This window comes from Ostrea edulis, chromosome 7 (genome assembly GCF_947568905.1).
Source record: "Ostrea edulis chromosome 7, xbOstEdul1.1, whole genome shotgun sequence".
NCBI lineage: Eukaryota > Metazoa > Mollusca > Bivalvia > Ostreida > Ostreidae > Ostrea > Ostrea edulis.
In genome coordinates, this window is record NC_079170.1 from 46244456 (window position 1) to 46265642 (window position 21187).

At 35.0% G+C, this 21187-nt stretch overlaps 2 protein-coding genes across 3 annotated transcripts in view; both read right to left on the bottom strand.

Annotated features, from left to right (window-relative positions):
* Positions 1–3133, bottom strand: part of LOC125653916 (serine/threonine-protein phosphatase 6 regulatory ankyrin repeat subunit A-like) — a 16791-nt gene extending 13658 nt beyond the window's left edge. Inside the window, exons 1-2 of one of the 2 annotated variants that reach the window (XM_048883592.2) lie at positions 2939–3133; positions 111–751 (exon numbers count right to left, since the gene is read on the bottom strand). In XM_048883592.2, the coding sequence (XP_048739549.2) occupies positions 111–726 (616 nt within the window). In that variant the 5' untranslated portion in view covers positions 727–751; positions 2939–3133. Of the gene's footprint in view, positions 1–110; positions 752–2938 lie in introns of those variants that run through there. The other variant, XM_056144559.1, reaches the window with a different exon arrangement.
* A 14550-nt stretch (positions 3134–17683) lies between these two features.
* Positions 17684–19337, bottom strand: LOC125656479 (protein HtrL-like). The gene is made up of 2 exons (XM_048887080.2): positions 19293–19337; positions 17684–18622 (listed from the first exon to the last, which is right to left on the bottom strand). Exons 1-2 carry the CDS (start codon positions 19335–19337, stop codon positions 17684–17686), a joined length of 984 nt encoding a protein of 327 aa, XP_048743037.2.
* Positions 19338–21187: the final 1850 nt, after the last annotated feature.

Here is a 21187-nt window from a genome sequence, read left to right on the forward strand (position 1 = left end):
ATACGATATATATTTGATAGGAGTGCTTTCGTTGACATTGGAAATTGAAAGTATGAGTGAATAATGATTCGCAATAGATAGAATAATTGATTGCAAAAACCGTCTCTGACCTTCAAGTTTGTCAACTCTGTCTTTGGTTTTCTGATCTTCAATGACTTGTTTTCTCAGTTTATTTTGTAAAACACTGTCACGTCCTGGGTCCATGGTTTCGTGTAGTAAGAAGTCAACGTCTTCCTCATACTTGTTACCGTTATTAAGGAACGTGTCCAAATTTCCCATTGCTGTTCGAACAGTGGACCAGATTGAAACAAAGTCAGCTTGAGACAGGGATGGACATGATGAGTGTACACACTGATTGCGGACCAAACGAATTCTTTCAATAGTTGCAGCGATGGACGTGTCGCCAGGGTCTGGGTCATTACCCCAGCCTTTGGAATGTGGTGGTATGCCGGCAATATTCCTCAAGAGTGTATACAACAAGGAAATGTCCATATCATCGTAACATCCCGTGTAGCTTGCATTTTGAGGTAGAATGAGATTTATCTGAACTGCCGTCAGATGCGGACGCTTATGTCTGTTTTGTTTGATGGTATGAGACAGTGTTTGTGGTGGGACGTAGTGACGCAGTGTATCACGGAGTCCGTCTGTACAGGGACCGAGTACAGCACGACAAGCTCTGTTAGCATTCGTTGTCTCTGATGTCGATTCGTAAACAGAGCTTGCCATTATTTCAATGAAGACAGGGCTCAATCTATAAAATATCAAAAACACAAAACAATATATTCTCTTGCTGTTGCCTTCAATTCGACATTTAGATATATCGACGATGTATTATCTATTAACAATAATATTTTTCATTCATATGTCGATTCAACATATCACAGTGAACTCGATATAAAAGACACCACAGAGTCATCTACTTCTGCTTCATACTTGGATATCTTATTGAAAGTAGATATCAACGGCAAACTAACAACTCAACTTTATGACAAATGGGATGCTTTCAGCTTCTCCATCGTCAACTTCCCATATTATGTAGCAATATTCCATATCACCTACATATGATGTTGACATGTCTCAATTGATTCGATACGCAAGAGCTTGTTCTGCGTATGTTCAGTTTTTAACTCGAAGCAGGCTACTGATAAATAAGTTGATGTAACAAGGGTTTCAACAGTCTCGTTTAAAGTCAGCATTTCGCAAATTCTATGGTCGTTATTACGATCCAGTTTGCCAATGGAACCTATCATTAAGTCAAATGCTGTCTGACTTGTTTCATACCGATTGTTAAGTCGTTCTTGACACACTGATTTTGACTACAGACATCTCCGTTTACCTGATCAATATATAGGGCTCACAGCGGGTGTGACCGATCGACAGGGAATATTTTTTCCTCCTAAGCACCTGATCCCACCTCTGGTATATCCAGGGGTCAGTGTTTGCTCAACTGTCTGTTTTTATTGCTTATAGGAGTTATGAGATTGATCACTGTTCGTTATCTTCGTCTTTCATTCAAGGTTTCTGAATATTTAAGAAAAAATCAGGACAATTTCAGAATAATACCTACATGTATTTTATAAATCCACTGAACTATTATCTATTTACCCCATATGAAAACAATGCTACATTCATTGATAAGTGGGCAGATGAGTGGGTCTCACAAATCGCTTTATTGCAAAATCATACTCTCTATGCATCATGATGGGCGTTTTAAAGTGAACCAAAGAAATATTAAAGTATTTTAGAAGTACTGCACTCCTGATAAAATCTTAACAATAAATTATTTATCTTTTAATTAAAATACAGTTAATTGACTGGCAAAAATTTAAACACGCAATACAATATTATTTATCAATTACAAATCAAAATCTATAGAAATTCGCAACGTTTTTCATGAACAACAGAAGTGGTTTACTACATCAATTAATCAATTTTTTGTATGAACCTCGTTATGCCTTTAGTTTGCAATATCGAAATCTATTGATGACCTCAGTATCTCAAGTATGGTTGCCAAAACCACGTGACGCCGAATCACGTGGTGAGTCTAGATATAAACGTCCTAAAAATGTAATTTTTAATCCATATTTTGATCCTATATCAGTAAAGTTCTAAAACGTTGCATCTGTCCTAGTTAAATTATGTTTTTCAATTGCATATTTTCGGCGGTATTTCCCTTTGCCACCTTAATTGTGCTGTGTGTAGGATTTATGCTTTGTAAAATTGTATTATCATCAGTGAGTTCATGAAAATGTGAGTAACTTAAGAAGTGTATATATATAGAACTTATAAGTAATATTTGTTTAATTTCTGCTCCCATTGTTCATAATGAGCCTTTTGATTTTAAAACACCTTGTCTTTGTCATGTATGTATTATATTTGTTTGCCGTGTTCTTAATTATATATTTTTATATGAATTGTGAGATTGGTCACTGTTCGTTATTTTCACCTTTTCAAGTATTCCATACATATTTTTGGTTTTCCGTTCCGCTTTCTGTTCCGCGTTTTAGCAACACCCAGATCGCGATGGCTACCCGTAGTTACAATTGATACAGTACTGTACTAAAACGTTGCCCTAAATAATTGATATCTTTAAAAAGAAATAGAAACGAATATACAGAGGTCATATTTCAAAACAAATTATTAAATCAAAACCATCATAAGATTTGTTTGAGCGGGAGCATCATATACATGAAGCAGTTTTGAGAACACACCATGTCTGGAGTTCCCAAGGTACCATAATTATAAGACACTATATATAGGCATAAGCACAGTCTCCTTAACGTACGTACGACATATTTGCATTAACAAAAACAACCACAAATTGTTGTAGGTGAATATCATATAATTGTTGAAAAAAGAAAAAAAATGTTTTGCTCTTAGGGACCCGGGTTGGTTACAAAACAAACATGTTTCAAAACGAAAGTAAAAAATTCATTACCCGATCAACTGTTTATGTCCTTTCCACTGCCTCTTCACATGTTCTGTCAATGTTAAATATTCAACAATTCCCAATCAACAGAAGAAGCTCCCAATGTTGACGCTACATATACCAATTTTGTATATTTACACTTAGATTATTACCCTGTGCAGTGTAGACCAGCAATTGTGTAGTCAAGGGATGTTGGTAAAACGCAGAACGGAAAACGGAGTGTAATAGTATATATGTATTGATCCATGACGAGTTCTGCGTTTTGAAAAATCAAAAACAGAAAGCAGAATTAAAGGGAACAGAAATTCACGTCCAGGTTCCACAGTTTCATATGTACCTCCAAAAGTTATAACAATGCATGATTGTGCGTGTTTTAGGATTACTCATACTTATGAAAGATATGAAGCAAGCGCCTGTGGATACCATTAAAATTGGACAGACAAAAACCCGGATAGTGTCATGTTTTACTAGTAAGTACTATTATTGCACTGTTGGTACTGATAACTACTGGTATTTTTATCGTTGGTTTCTGTTCGTTGATATTAACTATCGTGTGTACTGCGGATTCTAGGTTTTACTGATAAGTTCTGACGAAAATGTCGGTACTTAGGATTGTTGGTAAACAATGTAACAAATTGTCTACTAGCAGGCGTGAAAATGGTGGAAATGAAAATGATAAAACCGCCGAGTTTTTGTTTTTCAAAAGCAATTTACATTGAATAAAGGGGGTGTCTAGGTAGCTTAATGGATTATCAAATTTCTCAAATACCGATATTTTTCTACCGGCACATTTTACATTGTGAAAGCTTGGGTTAGGGTTCTAAGGGCTTTGATTTTTCAGTTTGATATTTTCTAAAAATAGAATACAAATTCGGAATTTGAAAATAGAAAAATTTAAACAGTATCAGTTGCATTATTGTAATATATATTTCACTATGTTTTGACGTGAATTTTCAACACTGAATGGTGTTTTGCTAGAATAAGCATTGATTAAATCATTAATATAATTAATTAGTCTTAAACTAATTAAGTAAAGAAAGTGGGTATATACAACCTATAGGGATTTTTCAGTTGTCAATAAAGAAAAGGAGAATTGGCGTGTTTGAAACCCCTTCTTGGTTGTCAGCATTTTACAAATGGAGACAGAAAGAAAATCGTTTTAGAAAATACTGCACCGGTTTCGAGATACGACTGAGTTATTTCCCTTTGGAGAAATATCGTACATAAGACGCAAAAAAAAAAATGTTTACATGCGGGAGTGGGACAAAAATTCATCACAGCATAAATGAATCTGCTCAGTAAGTTTCTCATACACAGTTTCATCACCAGATCGATTCGACTGATACATACACCAAGTAATTGATAATTATTTAGTACAGGGAGTAATTTTAGATAATTATTTGGGGAGTATTTGAATGCACACACGGAAATCCTATTATATCATGTTATTTCGTTGGTCATACGTACCATATCCAGGACAATTACTTGCAAATGAAAGGTGAAGATAACGAAAGTGATCAATCTCATAACTCTTATCTATAAGCAATACAAAATAGACAGTTGGGCAAACATGGACTCCTAGGAAGATATACCAGAAGTTTGAGTTTTGAGTTTTAGTTAGGGTTATATAAAGAATGAGCGCTTTAATATTTTAGTTTAATTTTTTCTAAGAATAAAATACAAATTCGAATTTTAAAAATCGAAGTATTCAAATAGCATCCTGTATACTTTTTGTAACTTGAAAGAGGACCAGGCCTGGAGGTTATAAAACTTTTACCGTACTCATGCTCAAACTCAGCCATGTTTGTTTTGAATACTACTCTGAGCAAGCTCCGAAGCATACTCGAAAAATCTTGAGCATTTACTCTATTTCAGTATGAGAATGATTTTATAAACAGTTTTATAACCTTCACTTTTGAGTATGAGTACTATTTAGATCACGGAGTTTGAGTATGAAAACGTGCTCGAAAAAGTTTTATAACCTCCAGACCAGGTACACTTTTTGTAACTTAAAAAGAAGAAGAGTTAGAGTCATTTTCCTAGTTACTTCTTTAAAACTAATTCACGTATTCAAACAAATGGCTGAGATATGGACCTCGCCTTAACCACAGGTTGGCGATTTCCGACCCTTTTTATAAGTCTAAGTGTGAAAAGACAGATAGAAGTAGATGGACCTTTAAGGGATCAAACTTTATCCCTAGGGGTCGAATTTTTGCCTTCAATTTGGGGGCCCAGTAGGACCCTTAAAGGGCAGGTAGGGCCTTGTGTAATCAGTATGTTAAGCTTTAGGGTATACTCTTTTGACCTCTTAAATGTGAACGTACTGGCTTTACTCTGTGACTTTTGGTGAATTTTCTCCCAAGAGGTATGAAACGGCGAACATTGGCCCACTTTAAGGGCTCGTATCTCAGTTTCCGGATAAGATATCCTTGAGATTGTTAGCGTATTCAATTAGGCCCTTTATCGATAAACATGCCATAAATGGTGCCAAATCACGCCCTTCAAAATGAGGACCCTAAAAATGTTTTTGACAAGAAATTTGTTGAGTCCCCAATAGGGCCCTTAATTTTTTTCTTAGAGTCATAAAGATAAGTAGGGGTTGTTCTACACCCCTAGATGTTCATTTTGGGGGCTGTGATACATAGGGAGTTGGACATTAGGGGTTAATTTTACCTAAGAATATAGGGATTGAATAGCGATCGACTTCCCAGTTTTGGCACAAAACGGAAGGATAAGAAGAGTCATGCTTTGCGCGCGATTATATAGCCCCTAATTTTCATATAAGGGAAGATAACTGGCCTCACAAAAGTCAAGAACTGAAGTGTAACACTGTTGACTAAATCGTAACTTAATTCAGGGTCAATTTTGGTGACCTTGACCTGCAGTTTCGAGGACACCTAGCTAGTATGAGTTGGAGGAGAGCCCAAACTTGGGGTCCAAGGATTTAGAAGTTATGGCCTCGATCCTCATAATATGATAGGGTTACTATTTGTTACTTTGCAAAAATTGTGACCCCCCCCCCCTTCCCCAAGTCCCCGGAGATGGGAATTTCTGAGCGATATTTTAGGACACGGTGTTTCTCGTCAGACCCTTTCAGGGCAACATAAAAGTTTTGAGAAGATTATTATTGAACCCTATATTCAGGGTTTCAAATGAGTTCTAAGTAGTGGTGAAGTTGGGGTACGTAACGGGATGAGCGAGGCTACCTTCCAAATAACAAACAAGAATCATTCAAGCAAAACAATCATTTATTTAAAAAAGAAAAATAGATAGGTAGGCAATCGATAAAGAAACAAACCACAAAAAACACTCGCACACCAACCACACACCTGGAAAAAAATCCCTGATATTCTCAATAATAGGAAAACAGTATCCTTTTTAATTTTAATTTCATTTTAATTTTCATTCATATGTCGATTCGATATATCCCAGTGAACTCGAAACAAACGACACCACAGAGTCGTCCATTTCTGCTTCATACTTATATATTTTACTGAAAGTAGATATTAACGGCAAACTAACAATTCAACTTTATGAAAAACAGGATGATTTCAGCTTCTCCATCGTCAACTTCCCATATTTATGTAGCAATATTCCATTATCACCTGCATATGGTGAGTATATCTCTCAACTGATTCAATATGCAAGAGCTTGTAGTGCTTATGGTCATTTTTTTTTTTAAATCGAAGCAGGATACTGACAAACAAGTTGATGGTACAGTGGTTCCAACGGTCTCGTTTAAAGTCAGCATATCGCAAATTCTATGGTCGTTATAACGATCTAGTTCACAGGGTTTTGACACACTCTGAGCAAACTGGTATATATAGTATATAGAGTGAAGGGAGCTAATAAAGCAGCCATAAATTCTCGGTTGCTCGCTTCAAACTCTCAAACATTCGGTATTAATCGTGATAATGCATAAAAAGTTTTCCCAGTTGAAAGCCAGAATATTGTTCTGTTTTGTAATACATAAATCGTTTACCTGACTTCACAGAAACTTTGAAAAAATAAATCCAACTTCTGAGAATTAGGTCGCCGTCGTTAATTCTACACCATTTTCACCATGCAATTTTCCTTTATTACATTGGATTTTATGCTCCGTTGCAGTCCAACTTAGAATTACCGTTTAAAATATAGATACTTGTGGTCACTCTCACAATATCTGAATGAATGTTGATCCTCGGTTTTGGCAGATCAGATTCGTTTTTACCAGCTATTAGCCTTCGAGTTCAAATGAGTCAACCATATTGTGGTTGTTCAGCACTGAATGACTCGAGTTCAAAACGTAAAAAATAATTGGACAATATTACTACTTTTGCTGCGGATCTTCACTGGAAATTTAGTTTCAATATGGTTGACTCGTTTGAACTCGGAGGCTAATAGCTGGTGAAAACGAATCTGATCCGCCTCGGTTGACAATGGTTTTCTTGGAGTGAAAAGTTTCAATGTTACCCTAAACTACATGCAATATTTATAAAATACCATAATACTGAATAACCATATTAAAATATGCCGAAATTCAAGCAATAGCGGCTTTTTCAAGTAGTTCCGGCTTGCGCCAACTAACGGCTTCAATTTTGAAAGCAATAAGACATGGAATCGTCTCAAAACTCATTATGAACGATCATACAAATTTAGGGAATGGATAGTTTGGGAGGGGGTGTTTCTTGTTTTTTGTTTCAGTGAAAACTTGAATCTATTTTCATCCTCTGGCATATTAGTTAGTGCCTCATTTAACAAGTTCTAAACAATCTTTGTTTATATGATGAATATTACTATTCTTCTCCCGATTACACTATTTACTGAAAAATAGTTTACAGATACATACAGTCATCAATCTATAACTTCGGATTTCATGCATGTGTAAATCTGAGGAACACAAATACTATTTGTGTGTCCATCTTAATGACGAAAAACATGTTTAGTAAACAAAAAATAAGTTTTATACTTGTAGTCATATACAAATCAGGGTAAATTCCCATAATGTACAAAAATGTAATGCACTTGGATTCCTTGGGTTTCTAAATGTTCATTGTATTTTCGAAATCAACATATTATCAATCTTTAACATAGTTCCACCTTCCTGTGACGTAGTAAGATTTCGCAAATTCGATGATTTGATAAGATTTATACACGATAGGAAGATAAATTTTCTTGGAGTCTTTTTCAATAATTATTGTTAAAAAATCTTGTTAACCATAAAATATTTCAAAAGTCTACATTTTACATGAATAATCAATTTTATGTTTCAAAATATAGAATCCAAGGGCAATAACTCTGTTTTCATTAAATTATTTATCAAACCCATTATGCGATAGATATCCTTTATTTTTCACAAATATTTTGTATATTTTTAAAGAAACAGATTCCTGAAATTGTTATGAATACCATTACATCGTTACAACCACAACCAATTTTTGTGAAATTTTGATGATGCTGTTTAAGGAAAATTGCAATTTTCTGACGATGATAACAGGCATATTGTGCTAATTGATAAAAAAAAAATTTATTAGTACCGGGACATACTGATTTGATCATTTTTATTTGTTATTAAGATATAATATTTGATGAATCAACAATCAAATATAAATCAAAGATTGAACCTATAATTCCAGAAGTGTGAGATTACCTTAAGCGTATTACAGAAGACATAAAGCAAGGAATGGTTTTGTTTATTCTTTGATTTTGTGTTAATCATTCTGCGAAAATATTTTGAGAAAACCCCTTGTATGGTTGATCCGGTACTGCTTGAAATGGGGCCCAGTGGAGATTCCTCTTCATTTTAAGATTTCCTTGTATTTTAACAAAAACAATTTCTTTTAGATACATGTACAGACTGTGGACAAAAGTATTCCACGATCGCCTCATTTTTCATTCGTGTTTATCGAGTATCATACATTGCGGGTTATCTCTCTTTGCACAGTCATGAGTTATCCTTTCACCGATGATCGATGATGTATTTAAAAAGTTGAAGGTCAATTATGTGATGTAATGATGTTTGTGGTCGTCTGCAACTCTGTTTATACCGGCAAGGTAGTGATTAAAAAACATGGGTTGTATACATCGGAACTCGTTATAGGCTGCTAAGAAAACATCGTAGCATTAGTTCAGGGCTATAAAAGTTCCGGGGAAGTTGGAAAATTATTAAGAATTCCAATATCAACTGTGTATAGTGCTTGGAATAAGTTTCGAGAGCGAGGTACAACAGGAAAATAACAAAGAAGTGGACGAAATAAATTAATGAGTGCACGTGCACAACGGAGACTTGTAAGATAGACACAGTTGGATAGAAAAAGACCACTGTCGGACGTTACAAAAATATAATGAAAATAACAATGTTAATACTTTAAAAAAAAACTATTTGGCGATATTTAAGACTGAAATGGATACTAAATATGTGTTTGTATCAAGAAAATACTGTCCGAGTTGTCAATCGTATAAAACATGTGCAATGGTGTGCGAGTAAAATAAACTGAACCGTGGAAAATGAATGGAAAATGGTAATTTCTTCTGACAAGTGCCAGATTGTCTTTGGAAAATACTGTCGAATATATATATATGCAGAAGAAGTGATTTAAATCTTCACTGTCGGACTGTATTTTCCCCCGAAACTGGTAAAATATATGGGGATGCATTACGTGTCATGGCGTTATTACTCTTTGCAGAGTCAATACATATAGCAACATGAATAACTCTGAAAAATATGTAGATAACTTGTGGCATGTACAGCAAAACTCTTTCAAGATGACAATTATCTGTTTATGGATGGCCATACACCTGCTCATTGATCTTGTCTTTCAACCAATTACAAAACTGACAAACAAATTCCAGCACTGAAGTGGCCCACACAATCACCTAATTTATGCCCCGTAGAAAACATTTGGCTTGTAATTAAAAGAAAACTTCATATCACATTTGTACATTAAATTCTGGTGATGAACTGTATCACAAAATTCTGGAAATCTGGACTTCATTTACAGTAAATTATACAAAATCTCCATGCACCCTTCCACAACAAGTGCGCCAAGTTCAAAGGGCCTGAGGGTATATCACGAAAGTATTAAGGTACTTGACATTCTTTTATTTATCTTTATTGATTATTGATAAAAACAAATTGTTTATTTACAATATTTTTGCATTTACAAGTTATTTGTCCTGTTCAGACACTCCAAAAACATGTTTGTTTACCGTCAAGTGTTTTCGATAAACAAAATGGCCGCCATCGCCCATGCGAATACTTTTGTCCACAGACTGTAGATCAGATACCATCCTTCAGATAAACTTCGAAAAGTAAGTATGCTTCATATACATGATATAAAGGAAATCGTAAGTAATTCTCTTCTGACTTTTACGATCACATGTGGTCAATCCGATCAACATCAATGAAACGTTTGGGGTAGTAAACTTCGTCTTGGTGTTGAAATTGAGATAAACACGAATGGATCAACAAGTTAGAGTATATCGACTGTAAACGCATGTACGTTTGTACAAAGACACACAAGGAACATATACATGTACCCTTTTAATTGTTATTGTCTCAAAAAAAATTATCCAGAACAGCTTAAAATCCGGATTTGCTTAAAGCACTGTACTTATGTCTTGTGGCAAGAAGTTTTTTCTGTAATCTTCTACCAAAAAACCTCGACATTCCTTGATGACAACAAAACCTCTAAGAATGGAGGTGGGGAAGGTTATAGAAATACCATATTACTCCGATTACCTGATCACGATATAAATGTAGGGCTCACAATGGGTGTGACCGGTCGAAAGGGGATGCTTACTCAACCTAAGCACCTGATCCCACCTCTGATATATCCAGGTATCCGTGCTTGCTCAACTCTCTATTATGTATTCCTCATGGGAATTATGAGATTGATCACTGTTCCTTATCTTCATCTTTTCATTACATATAGAAGAGAGATACCCCACAATTTAAGAAAAATCTGACCCACGACACAACATTCAAGGTCAAATTCAAGGAACAGTGGAGGGGGATAAGTTGTGCCAACGATTCTGATTGACTGCGTTTTGTTAATCGGTTCATTGACGAGATGCTCATACACAATCCCCAAAAAATGGAAGGGAAAATTATGTATTATGCGCTATGAAAAGAAAAATAGATTCATTCCTTAAACTAGAATATAATATGTGCCAGATAAACTTAGAATTGTGAATTTACTGGATGATATTAATCAATATGACAATCTTTGATATCTTTTCACCTTAGTAACGCTACATCTTCCATCTTTTCACCCTGCGTTATTTTCATTTTCAAGCATATCGTCAAAATAAAGACTATTATGAATCCCAATTTAGTAAGAAATTGAATGTCTTTTTATATTCTTGTGACACCTTATAATGGTTCTTTCTCAAATTGTTTCAAACCTTAAATTCAGCTCATGAAGCAAACATCAGTACGAATTTTCGTAGGTACTCGATATTAAACACGAGCGTTTGAGAAAAGTAACTACTTTCATTCAAAGTATGGGGCATATTCTGTTTCTTAATACTTCTGTGCGTTCCGTGCGATATGTGTTAGACAAAGAAAACTCTCATTTATGTTGTTTTTGAGAAAAATAAATCGACCCATCGCTTCAAAAATCTAGAACCCCTGCGTTACAGAATCTTTTCACCATGATGGTCCACGGTGGGTATACAGATTTTTGACTTATATGTCTAAATTCTTTCAATAGTACATTGCTTTTTTGCGACGATAGGTGATACTGATGTTTTTATTCACGTGTAAAATATGTTAATGAGCTTCGTTATAGTCTCTACGAGAACTACAGTCATATTCGTCGATATTACCAATATAAGCAAATCATCGTTACCTTTGATAGAAATCATCGTTGACATAAAACAATCATATAACTTAGCCACACATGTTTCACAACTTTTGATGTACTGTTGCATTTATTTTGGACTCTTGAGTTTTGTTCCCATTTCACGCATATTCCAGTATTTTAACTATGGTTGAAAACTAATTCACTCCCTGGTTGGCAGCTATTGTCATCAAAATATTTTCTTTTCAGTAGGTATACGTTATTTTCAATATACATGTCGGAGACGATCAATTGGATACATATAATGTACAGGCTGTCCAGCACTTGTTGACAAAAAATAGGGCTAATTTTAGGGATAAAATTCTGAAATTGTAGTGCTAAAGTTAGGAATTTCATAATTAAATCAGGGCAGTTTTAGACATTTAAATGAACTTACCTTTTAATAAAGAAACTCACAAGCGGCCCACGGGCCTTGACGGTCACCTGAGTATCATAGCCCGTACAGGGAGTCTCATATTTGCATTTTAGTCTCAATATGAATTCTGTTGAGCATATGTTTATGATCTTCAAAATATGAACACATTCCCTATTCCTTTATTGTACAGTAGAAGGAAAAATGGCAGTTTGAAACATGCAAGGTGAAGATAACGAACAGTGATCAATCTCATAACTCCTATAAGCAATACAAAATAGATAGTTGGGCAAACACGGACCCCTGGACACACCAGAGGTGGGATCAGGTGCCTAGGAGGAGTAAGCATCCCCTGTTGACCGGTCACACCCGCCGTGAGCCCTATATCTTGACCAGGTAAACGGAGTTATCCGCAATCAAAATCAGTGTGCCAAGAACGGCTTAACAATCGGTATGAAACACGTCAGACAGCATTTGACCCAATGTGAGGTTGTATTGACGAACTAGATCATTATAACGACCATAGAATTTGCGAAATACTGACTTCAATCGAGACTGTTGAAACCCCTGTACCATCAACTTGTTTGTCAGTAGCCTCGATTTAAAAACTGACTATATGCAGAACAAGCTCTTGCATATTGAATCAGTTGAGATATATAAACACCATATGCAGGTGATAATGGAACATTGCTACATAAATATGGGAAGTTGACGATGGAGAAGCTGAAATCATCCCGTTTGTCATATAGTTGAGTTGTCATTTTGCCGTTAATGTCTACTTTCAATAAAATATCGAAGTATGAAGCAGAAGTGGACGACTCTGTGGTGTCCTTTATTTCGAGCTCACAGGGATCTATCAAAATGACATATGAATGAAAGCTATTATTGTTAATAGACAAAACGTCATCGATATATCTAAATGTCGAATTGAAGAAAACAGCGAGAGATTTTTTCTTCTCACGTAGAAGTTTTTGAATAAATTCTGCTTCATGTGAATATAGAAACAGGTCAGCTAACAAAGGAGCATAATTCCTGCCCATGGGAATTCCAACAGACTGTTGGAAGACCTGATCACCAAAGATCATGAATATATTGTCAATGAGGAATTCTAGTATATTTTTTATTTCAACTTCAGAGTACTTATTAATAGTAGTAAGTCATTTTGATACCCCCAACCCCCTGAATAACACCATACCATGCATTTAATTTATTTCCTATGACTGTGAAAGTATAGAAGAAAAAAATAGATTTTTATACATTTTTATTATGTGGCCATATTGGCCTTGTCCAATGGCCTGAACCCCTGACCAAGGAGTCATGAATATCACAATTTAGTAGAGAGCTTCATGAACATCTTCATAATCATGCATTTAGTTTTTCTCATTTACATATGGCGGGCGAGAAGATTTAATACATTTTGACTATATTACCAGAGTGGCCCCGCCCTCAGGCCTGAACCCTGACCCAAGAGCCATGAATTTCACAATTTAGGTAGAGAGATTCGTGGACATCATAACCATGCATTTATTTTTTCTCAAATATATAGGGCAGTAGAGAAGATTTTCTAAGATCTAATACATTTTCACAATATGGCCTTATTGACCCCACACTAAGGCCATGGATTTCACAATTAAAGTAGAGGGCTTCATTGTACATCATTTCAATGCATTTAGTTTTTTCTCCACATTTGTGAGAGTTGAGAAGATTTTTGAAAATATGACCCTTTTTGGCATATTTGGCCCCATCCATGAGGCCCCAGGGATATAAGGTCATAAATTTCACAATTTATATTCCTCTTATCCAAGAGATGCTTCACACCAAAAATTGTAACAATTGACGATGTGGTTTTCACGAAGAAGTAAAAATTAATGTAAAATTGTTAACGGACGACGACAGACGAAGACCAAATGCAATAGGTCACCCGAGTGATTAGGTGACCTGAAAATACTGTAAGTGCAGGAAGTACATCTTCCAGGGTCCATTGTCCCAGCTATTATTAGTTAAACTTAAAAGTAACATCTTTGTCACAGTCACAAGTAAGCAAGCTTGACACATAGATCCACTGGTCAAATGCCTTCCATTGCATTATCTGAATATGATCTACAAACTACGTACATACATATGCATACACATTCATTATGAATACATTTTCAAAATTGATAGAGTAGCAAGGGGAACAAATAAGGAATTGACATGGAAAATTAGAGCCTTTTTAGGATTTCTCCTTGAATTCAACATATTTTTAGGTATTAAGTAGGATTTTTAGGAATGTTAGGGCCGCTGGACAGCCTGTCACAAATTCACATGACTCTATCTGCGCCCTCTGTATGGACAGTAATACGTCAATATTTCAGGCAATATACGATGCCACTTTTTTTTCTCCACAGATGTTCGTATTTCCGGAATGCATGAATGTGTATTGATTTTATATCAAAGATATAAGTACACAACACTCATCAGGGGCTTCATTGCAGCTATAGATCTATTTATAGATTTACCAGTCCTGTATAAGTATATTTATTCGTCACGTACATGTACCATCAAATTGATTAAATAAACGATGACCTATGATCACTGCATATTTTTGCGCGTTTTTCCTCTGCGAAGACAAATTATGCGATTGTAGAATTGGTTAACAATAATTACATTATATACATGCATATAGAACACATTAATACGAATTTCCATTCATAAATAGTTTAGTAGATAGTAATTGCGCCCTATCAAGCCTTAAATACACACGGCTGACTGTCTGTACTATGGGCGTTTGTTTCGTCCACACGTCTACACAGTACATGTGATATCAGCCCAATATGATCCGGTCTAAGTTAACTGGATAGAATGAAGGGCGAACGAACAGCTTCCTTATATGACAATGTGTTGCTTTCGAAAAATCGTTGACGAAAAAAGTTTTTGTATCCTTTTCTTCACAGGCACCAAAGTATGGATATTACTACCCCCCCCCCCTCCCCTTTTCATTTTTTTTTGGTGGCAATAATTTCTCTGAAATGTATGAATTCCCAGACTATCTCATCCCTCTTTCCATTCATGTAATCGTTTCACCCTTGTTGTAAGCTTTAGAGATTGGCCTTCTACCGGTATAATAAAATACGCAAGGTACATGTAAGAAACAAAAATTTGTAAACAAACAAGGGGTCCCCGTTTCGGGGCACATTTTCCAAGTAATTACAACGTTACCTAAGGAATGTTGGCGAGTGACAGGTCGGGGAGATGTCATACTACAAGTCTCTTCAACTCTAAACCCATCTCATCTCTTTTATTTACATGAATCGAAAGAGGGATGATATAGACTGGGAATTCATACATTTCAGAGAAATTATTGCCACCAAAAACAAATTATGAAAAAGAGGGTAGAAATATTCGAATGTAGGACAGAAAGTCACAGGACAAAAAGTCACAGACAAAAAGTTACGGACAAAATGACCATGGACAAAAAGTCACAATAAGAAATTTTATGAAAGTAGGACAAAATGTCACAGGACAAAAGTCACAGGACAAAAAGCCACAGGACAAAAAGTCACAATTTATAAGAAGATAAAAAGTATTGATTTGGTATATATTTTTAAAAACATATGTTCTTTTTGTAAAGTTTAAGAAAATATATATGATAAAATTTATATTTTCTATGAGATTTTGATAATAATTATAAAATTGTTATTCCTTTTATCATATTTATTGTAAAATATTATTTTGATTTTTAAAAAGAGATATTTTGTATTGAGATAAAATGAAAATAAGCTTTTTGATCATTTGGTTTAGTATACTACATATTAATGATTGTCAAAACAAAATCTGATGGCAGAATTATGGTTGGCTTCCTTTCACTTCAGATTATTGTCAAAACAAGAAGTAAGTGAACTGTCATATAATAATTGCTATATAAACAAGTCAATGAATTTTCCTTTCTTAATATCTAATAATGAACATCTAACAATGAACTGAAAGTGCTAAATGTGGCAAAACAAACACCAATAAGAATGATGAAATATATACCCTTCTACCTCCCATCCACTGTAAGAAATGTCTGGTGTCTGAATTTTTAACAGCTTTTGTGAGCCTTTTTGTGACTTTCTGTCCAGTGACGTTTTGTCCTGTGACTTTTTGTCCTGTGAATTAATATCCTATCTAATCAAAAGTCATCATTGTGACTTTTTGTCCTACGTATTTTGTGACTTTTTGTCCTGTGACTTTCTGTCCGTATACCGTAATATTCATACTTCAGGTGCCTGTGCTTTTCTTATCTGCGAATCGACAGCAAGCATACAATGTTCATTTCCGACGTATTACATACATGTAAACAGAGGGTCATTCTCTCATCAGAGGGCGCGTTATGCAAGCTTCACTTACACCTCCTTCACCGTTTATGGACAAGATCATTGTACAAATTTCAATGCTGAATTCAGCAAATATTGAGACAAATAGCAGACAAAAAGTGAGAAACAATAGACAAGGCACAAACGGGGTTTTATTTTCTGAAAAGTTTACACAGAGACATGGTGATGGGATTTCCATGGAGATCAGCTGGATATACTGTAACAAATTAGCACATTTTTTTTTACAAATCATCATGGGATGAATTGATATCGATACATTACCAAATTTTTCTTATATCTGCTATCCTGTGACTTTAAAGCAACAATTACCCTCTTTGGTGACGGACCGCAATTTCAGATTCGACGACCACATTTTACATCATTATAATCGTTTAATTTGATCCCCATCTAAACGGGTACCCTGGTTAGTGAAAATATGCTCATTTCTTCACACACTTGACTGTGCACAAGAAATGTTTTTTTAACACTGAATTAAATTAATGACTACCCCGTATATGGTTTACGTCATTTTGAGTGTAGTTTGTATGTACGTGTATGTTTTTGTTATGTTTTCAATTTTTTCAGTATTTTTCATTAATACGATGTTTGTATGAATAATTCTTTAAATCATTTTATTTTAAATGAAATATACATTTCTGTAATCGATCAAAGTTTAATAAGCTTAAGATATATATTAGACAAATGAAATGCTTCAAATGCATGGCTACATATATTTTCTGAAACATCTTGCACAAGAAATGTTGCGACATTAATGGTACATGTAAATTTATTCATGTTTCTGTCACATAAGACTTGAGAGGGAGAGAGAGATTATTGTTATCATGAAACTTACAGTGTACAAGTAATTAATTGTACAGTGGGACATCTGTCACCGAAGTGTCTTCTTGGTAGTATTTCTCTCTTACATATATTCAAATACTATACAAATTTTGGTCCTCGACAAAACAAACATCAAAGGATTGTTAATGGCTGTTTAGGGAAATGTGTGAGAAGCCTCGCCTTGCATACCTTTCTGGTAACACACTGTATAAGTAGTGGTGATCACACTAATCCGCATATGTCTGAATACCTGCTGGTCAAAAAAAGTTATGTTTGTTTAATTTTTTTTTTAAAAATGGGATCAGCATGAAAACATTTAAACAGGCACATGTACCTTCTACCTTTCAATAGTCAGTCGATGAATTCAGCGTGGTTAACATGTGTTTTAGTTTCCAGAGGCGGTAATACAAAGAGTTTGAATTTTCACAGGATGCAGGCCTTTTATGACTTTTCGGCACAGAAAGCCCAAATAAAACCAGGAATTATGTGGAAGTTTCGGTACATAGAGCTGCAGCTCAACCGGCGGATTCAGTGCCTTTCTTCCTTTATGTGTGTATATTGAGTACAACACTTGTTGATCCGAATTCATCACTTTTGAATTCATGAAATAATCCACAGCTTTCTGATAGAACCTTTCAAACCTATCAATCACTTCACCTAGACCGATGAACATGCCCCCTCCTACCCAGACTAGATTGTTCCGGAACACAGTGATTGGATCTGCCGTTCTCACATGCTGCTTGGCAAAATTATACGCAAGACGTTTTGGGTCCATATCCGGGGGCACAACCATGACATAGTAGTCTTGGATATTTGCAATATCCCGGAAATAACCAACATCTATCCATGCGTAATAACGAGTGGTGAACAGTTTTCGTTTATATGTGTCAGCTACCACCGTGAATTTAGCGTGCTGGGCGGCCGTGTATTCAGGGCTCACTGTATTAGGATAATATTTTGGATAACCTGGTTGCTTATAAACAGATTTTATTTCATCAATTTTTCGAAATGCATAAATATCTGTCCTATTCATATATATAATTTTAGTATTACACAAAAGATCATTCCGATATGCTTGCATAAGGTCTCTGAATTCTGTGGAATCGGTGTAGACTACCAAAGGGTTTAGCATGTACTGGAATGACGCTGCCCACTTCATGTACAGAGTTTTTGAATACGTCAGAGATTTGCCCTTTCGAAAAGTTCCCAGATTCCAATATGCCGTAACAATAGTAAAATTAGTTGAAACATACTTTTGCATTTTACATCTGACTTGTCTTCTTGCGTTCCTTATTCTGGACAACAATGCTGTGAGATTCCAAACCTAACAAAAAAAAGTTAATTAAACTTAAATTGATACGTTTCAAAATTTGCATGTATACATTGTATATTTGATTAATCAATTTCACCTTGAAATTCAACGTGCTGTACAAATTGCATGTACGGCATTTTGTACGTTTGATACCTTTCAAACTGTTGTCGAATACTTAGGGAAGGTCGAAATACTGAAAATTGATGCACACTCGATTTTCGGCGAATTTATAAATACCTTTGTATTGATATTGATTCTATACACGGTGTGTGTACATTTTAGGGGCATCATCATTTGAAAACGTACAGAACATGAGCGTGGTATTATATTATTTAGAATGGAAAAAAAATATTTCACTGGTCAAAATGATTACAGGAATAATGTTTGCAGTCTTTGATTAATGAATAATCGATGTCGTCGGAAAGATTGGGGTTGTTATTAGTTTAGCAGTATTATTGTAGATTGTTAAAGGAACACAAGGCCTGTCAGCGTCAATCTCGAATAACTGGTTATAATTAGGAATTTGTCTTTCATCGTGACGAGTTCCAGTATAGGCACTGACTGCAACAGAACGAGCTGACTACGGCCATCTCTGTTTTTGACAGCTGTGCCATGATCGATTTCTTTAGAGGAGATGTACAGGGACTCCTTTTCTGCCATTCTTTAAATTCTTACTAATTACCTTCATAATACGAAGTGCTCCGGTGTTTGTCCTCTCGTGGTGCATGTGCAAAATAGTATGACGGTTTATATTTTAAAAACTTTGGTACTGAACGAATATGCGTCCTCGGGGAATATAAACATTTTAATTACATGTCTATATTAATCACTTTAAACGGGTACATAGCACGAAAGGGATCAGGAATACTGCCCCCTTTCCCTAACCTTTTGTTATCTGTTTGTTATTTGTTATTTATACCTTCCTTGTACGTGTAAAGTAATACAACAGAAGGTATCCTACTTAGCATGTGGGAATATAACGGCCAAATTGTGGCATTCTAATAACACTAAGAGTTTGTTCTTGCTTTTCGATTTTCTTCCTCCAATTCTTTGAAAATGTTGCTGCTAAGTGCATATTGAAACAGCAATTTACAATTTATAATGTGAACAGTCAAGATGAGACTCAAGAATTCGAATAGTTGTATTTTTCTGTATGAGCTGATAAATAAATAGTCCTTTTTTACCGAAAGATTTAATCTATACATGTATGAAGACAGCTAAATAAATGTATATTTATTCCAATCGAATGTAATAGATGAACCATTTTTGTGCTTCATTTTTAGTTCGTATTTAGAGGTTCGTTTAGTATTGTTACATGTGTGTGTACTTATGATACGACTTCAATTTTTTTTTTAATCCCAAAAACGTAATCCTACGAAATAATTCTTTCCATAAAAAGTATAAACCTATAACAAAAGAATTCGTAGCTTTATTTCCGTATTGATACTAACTCTGTTGACCAATGAGAAAACAATACAGGTATCATGTCCTCCCTGATGTGGCTAGTGAACTGAGTATGACCTGGTATATGTTAGTACATCGAGTTTTCTATTTGCCGTTGGAGATAATAATCCTACCTATACGTACAATGTACTTTTATACCTATGTTGTGGAAAGTGAAAAGGTGGGAAAATATATCATCTTTAGGACACGTGATACGAAAAACCAACACTGGATGCAGAGGTTGATATTTTTTGGCTTAGTTTGGTTGTAATACGTACAAATATGAAATTCCCAAAAACCTATAATGAACGTACATTTTCTGTGATGTTCAAAAGTTGAAATGTATAACCTCTTTCTATATAACTCTATACAGATTGTACCGACTGTATTTTACTAAATTGAGGAATCATGGGCTTCAAATACATTCTATACGGTAAATTGTATTTATCTTATTTTTAAAAACATTTTCAAAACATAGAGTTAGTTTTCATTTTCAGTATTTTTTTTAAAACAATGTTTCCAGCAAGTAACAGTAACGTAGATCTAATATATCAATTTATATTTGCAAACAATTTAGTTTGAAATTTTCGTGTGAAATTAATTCCATCATTTCAGAAAGTTGAAACAATGTCAGGGTGAGGCACAAAAATATCTCGTTAACACAATAGCAAAATCATTTTGATGACAATTAAAACTATGTTGATTTCCCGAGGTAATCAGAAGTGTATGGACGTCGGTGATTCTTTATGTATGTATAAACAACAACAATTTTAGGATTTTATTGTTCATAACGAACGCAAAAATGTTGCCAATGATTCTACGAACGAACAAATGTTGCTAGTCTACGAACAAACAAATGTTGCTAGTCTACAAACGAACAAATGTTGCCAGTCCACGAAAGAACAAACATTGCCAGTCTACGAACAAACAAATGTTGCTAGTCTACAAACGAACAAATTTTGCCAGTCTACGAACGAACAAACATTGCCTGTATACGAGCGAATAAACATTGCCAGTCTGCGAACCAACAAACAGTGCCTGTCTAAGTACGAACAAACATTGCCTGTTTAAGAACGAACAAACATTGCCTGTCTAAGAACGAACAAACATTGCCTGTTTAAGAACGAACAAACA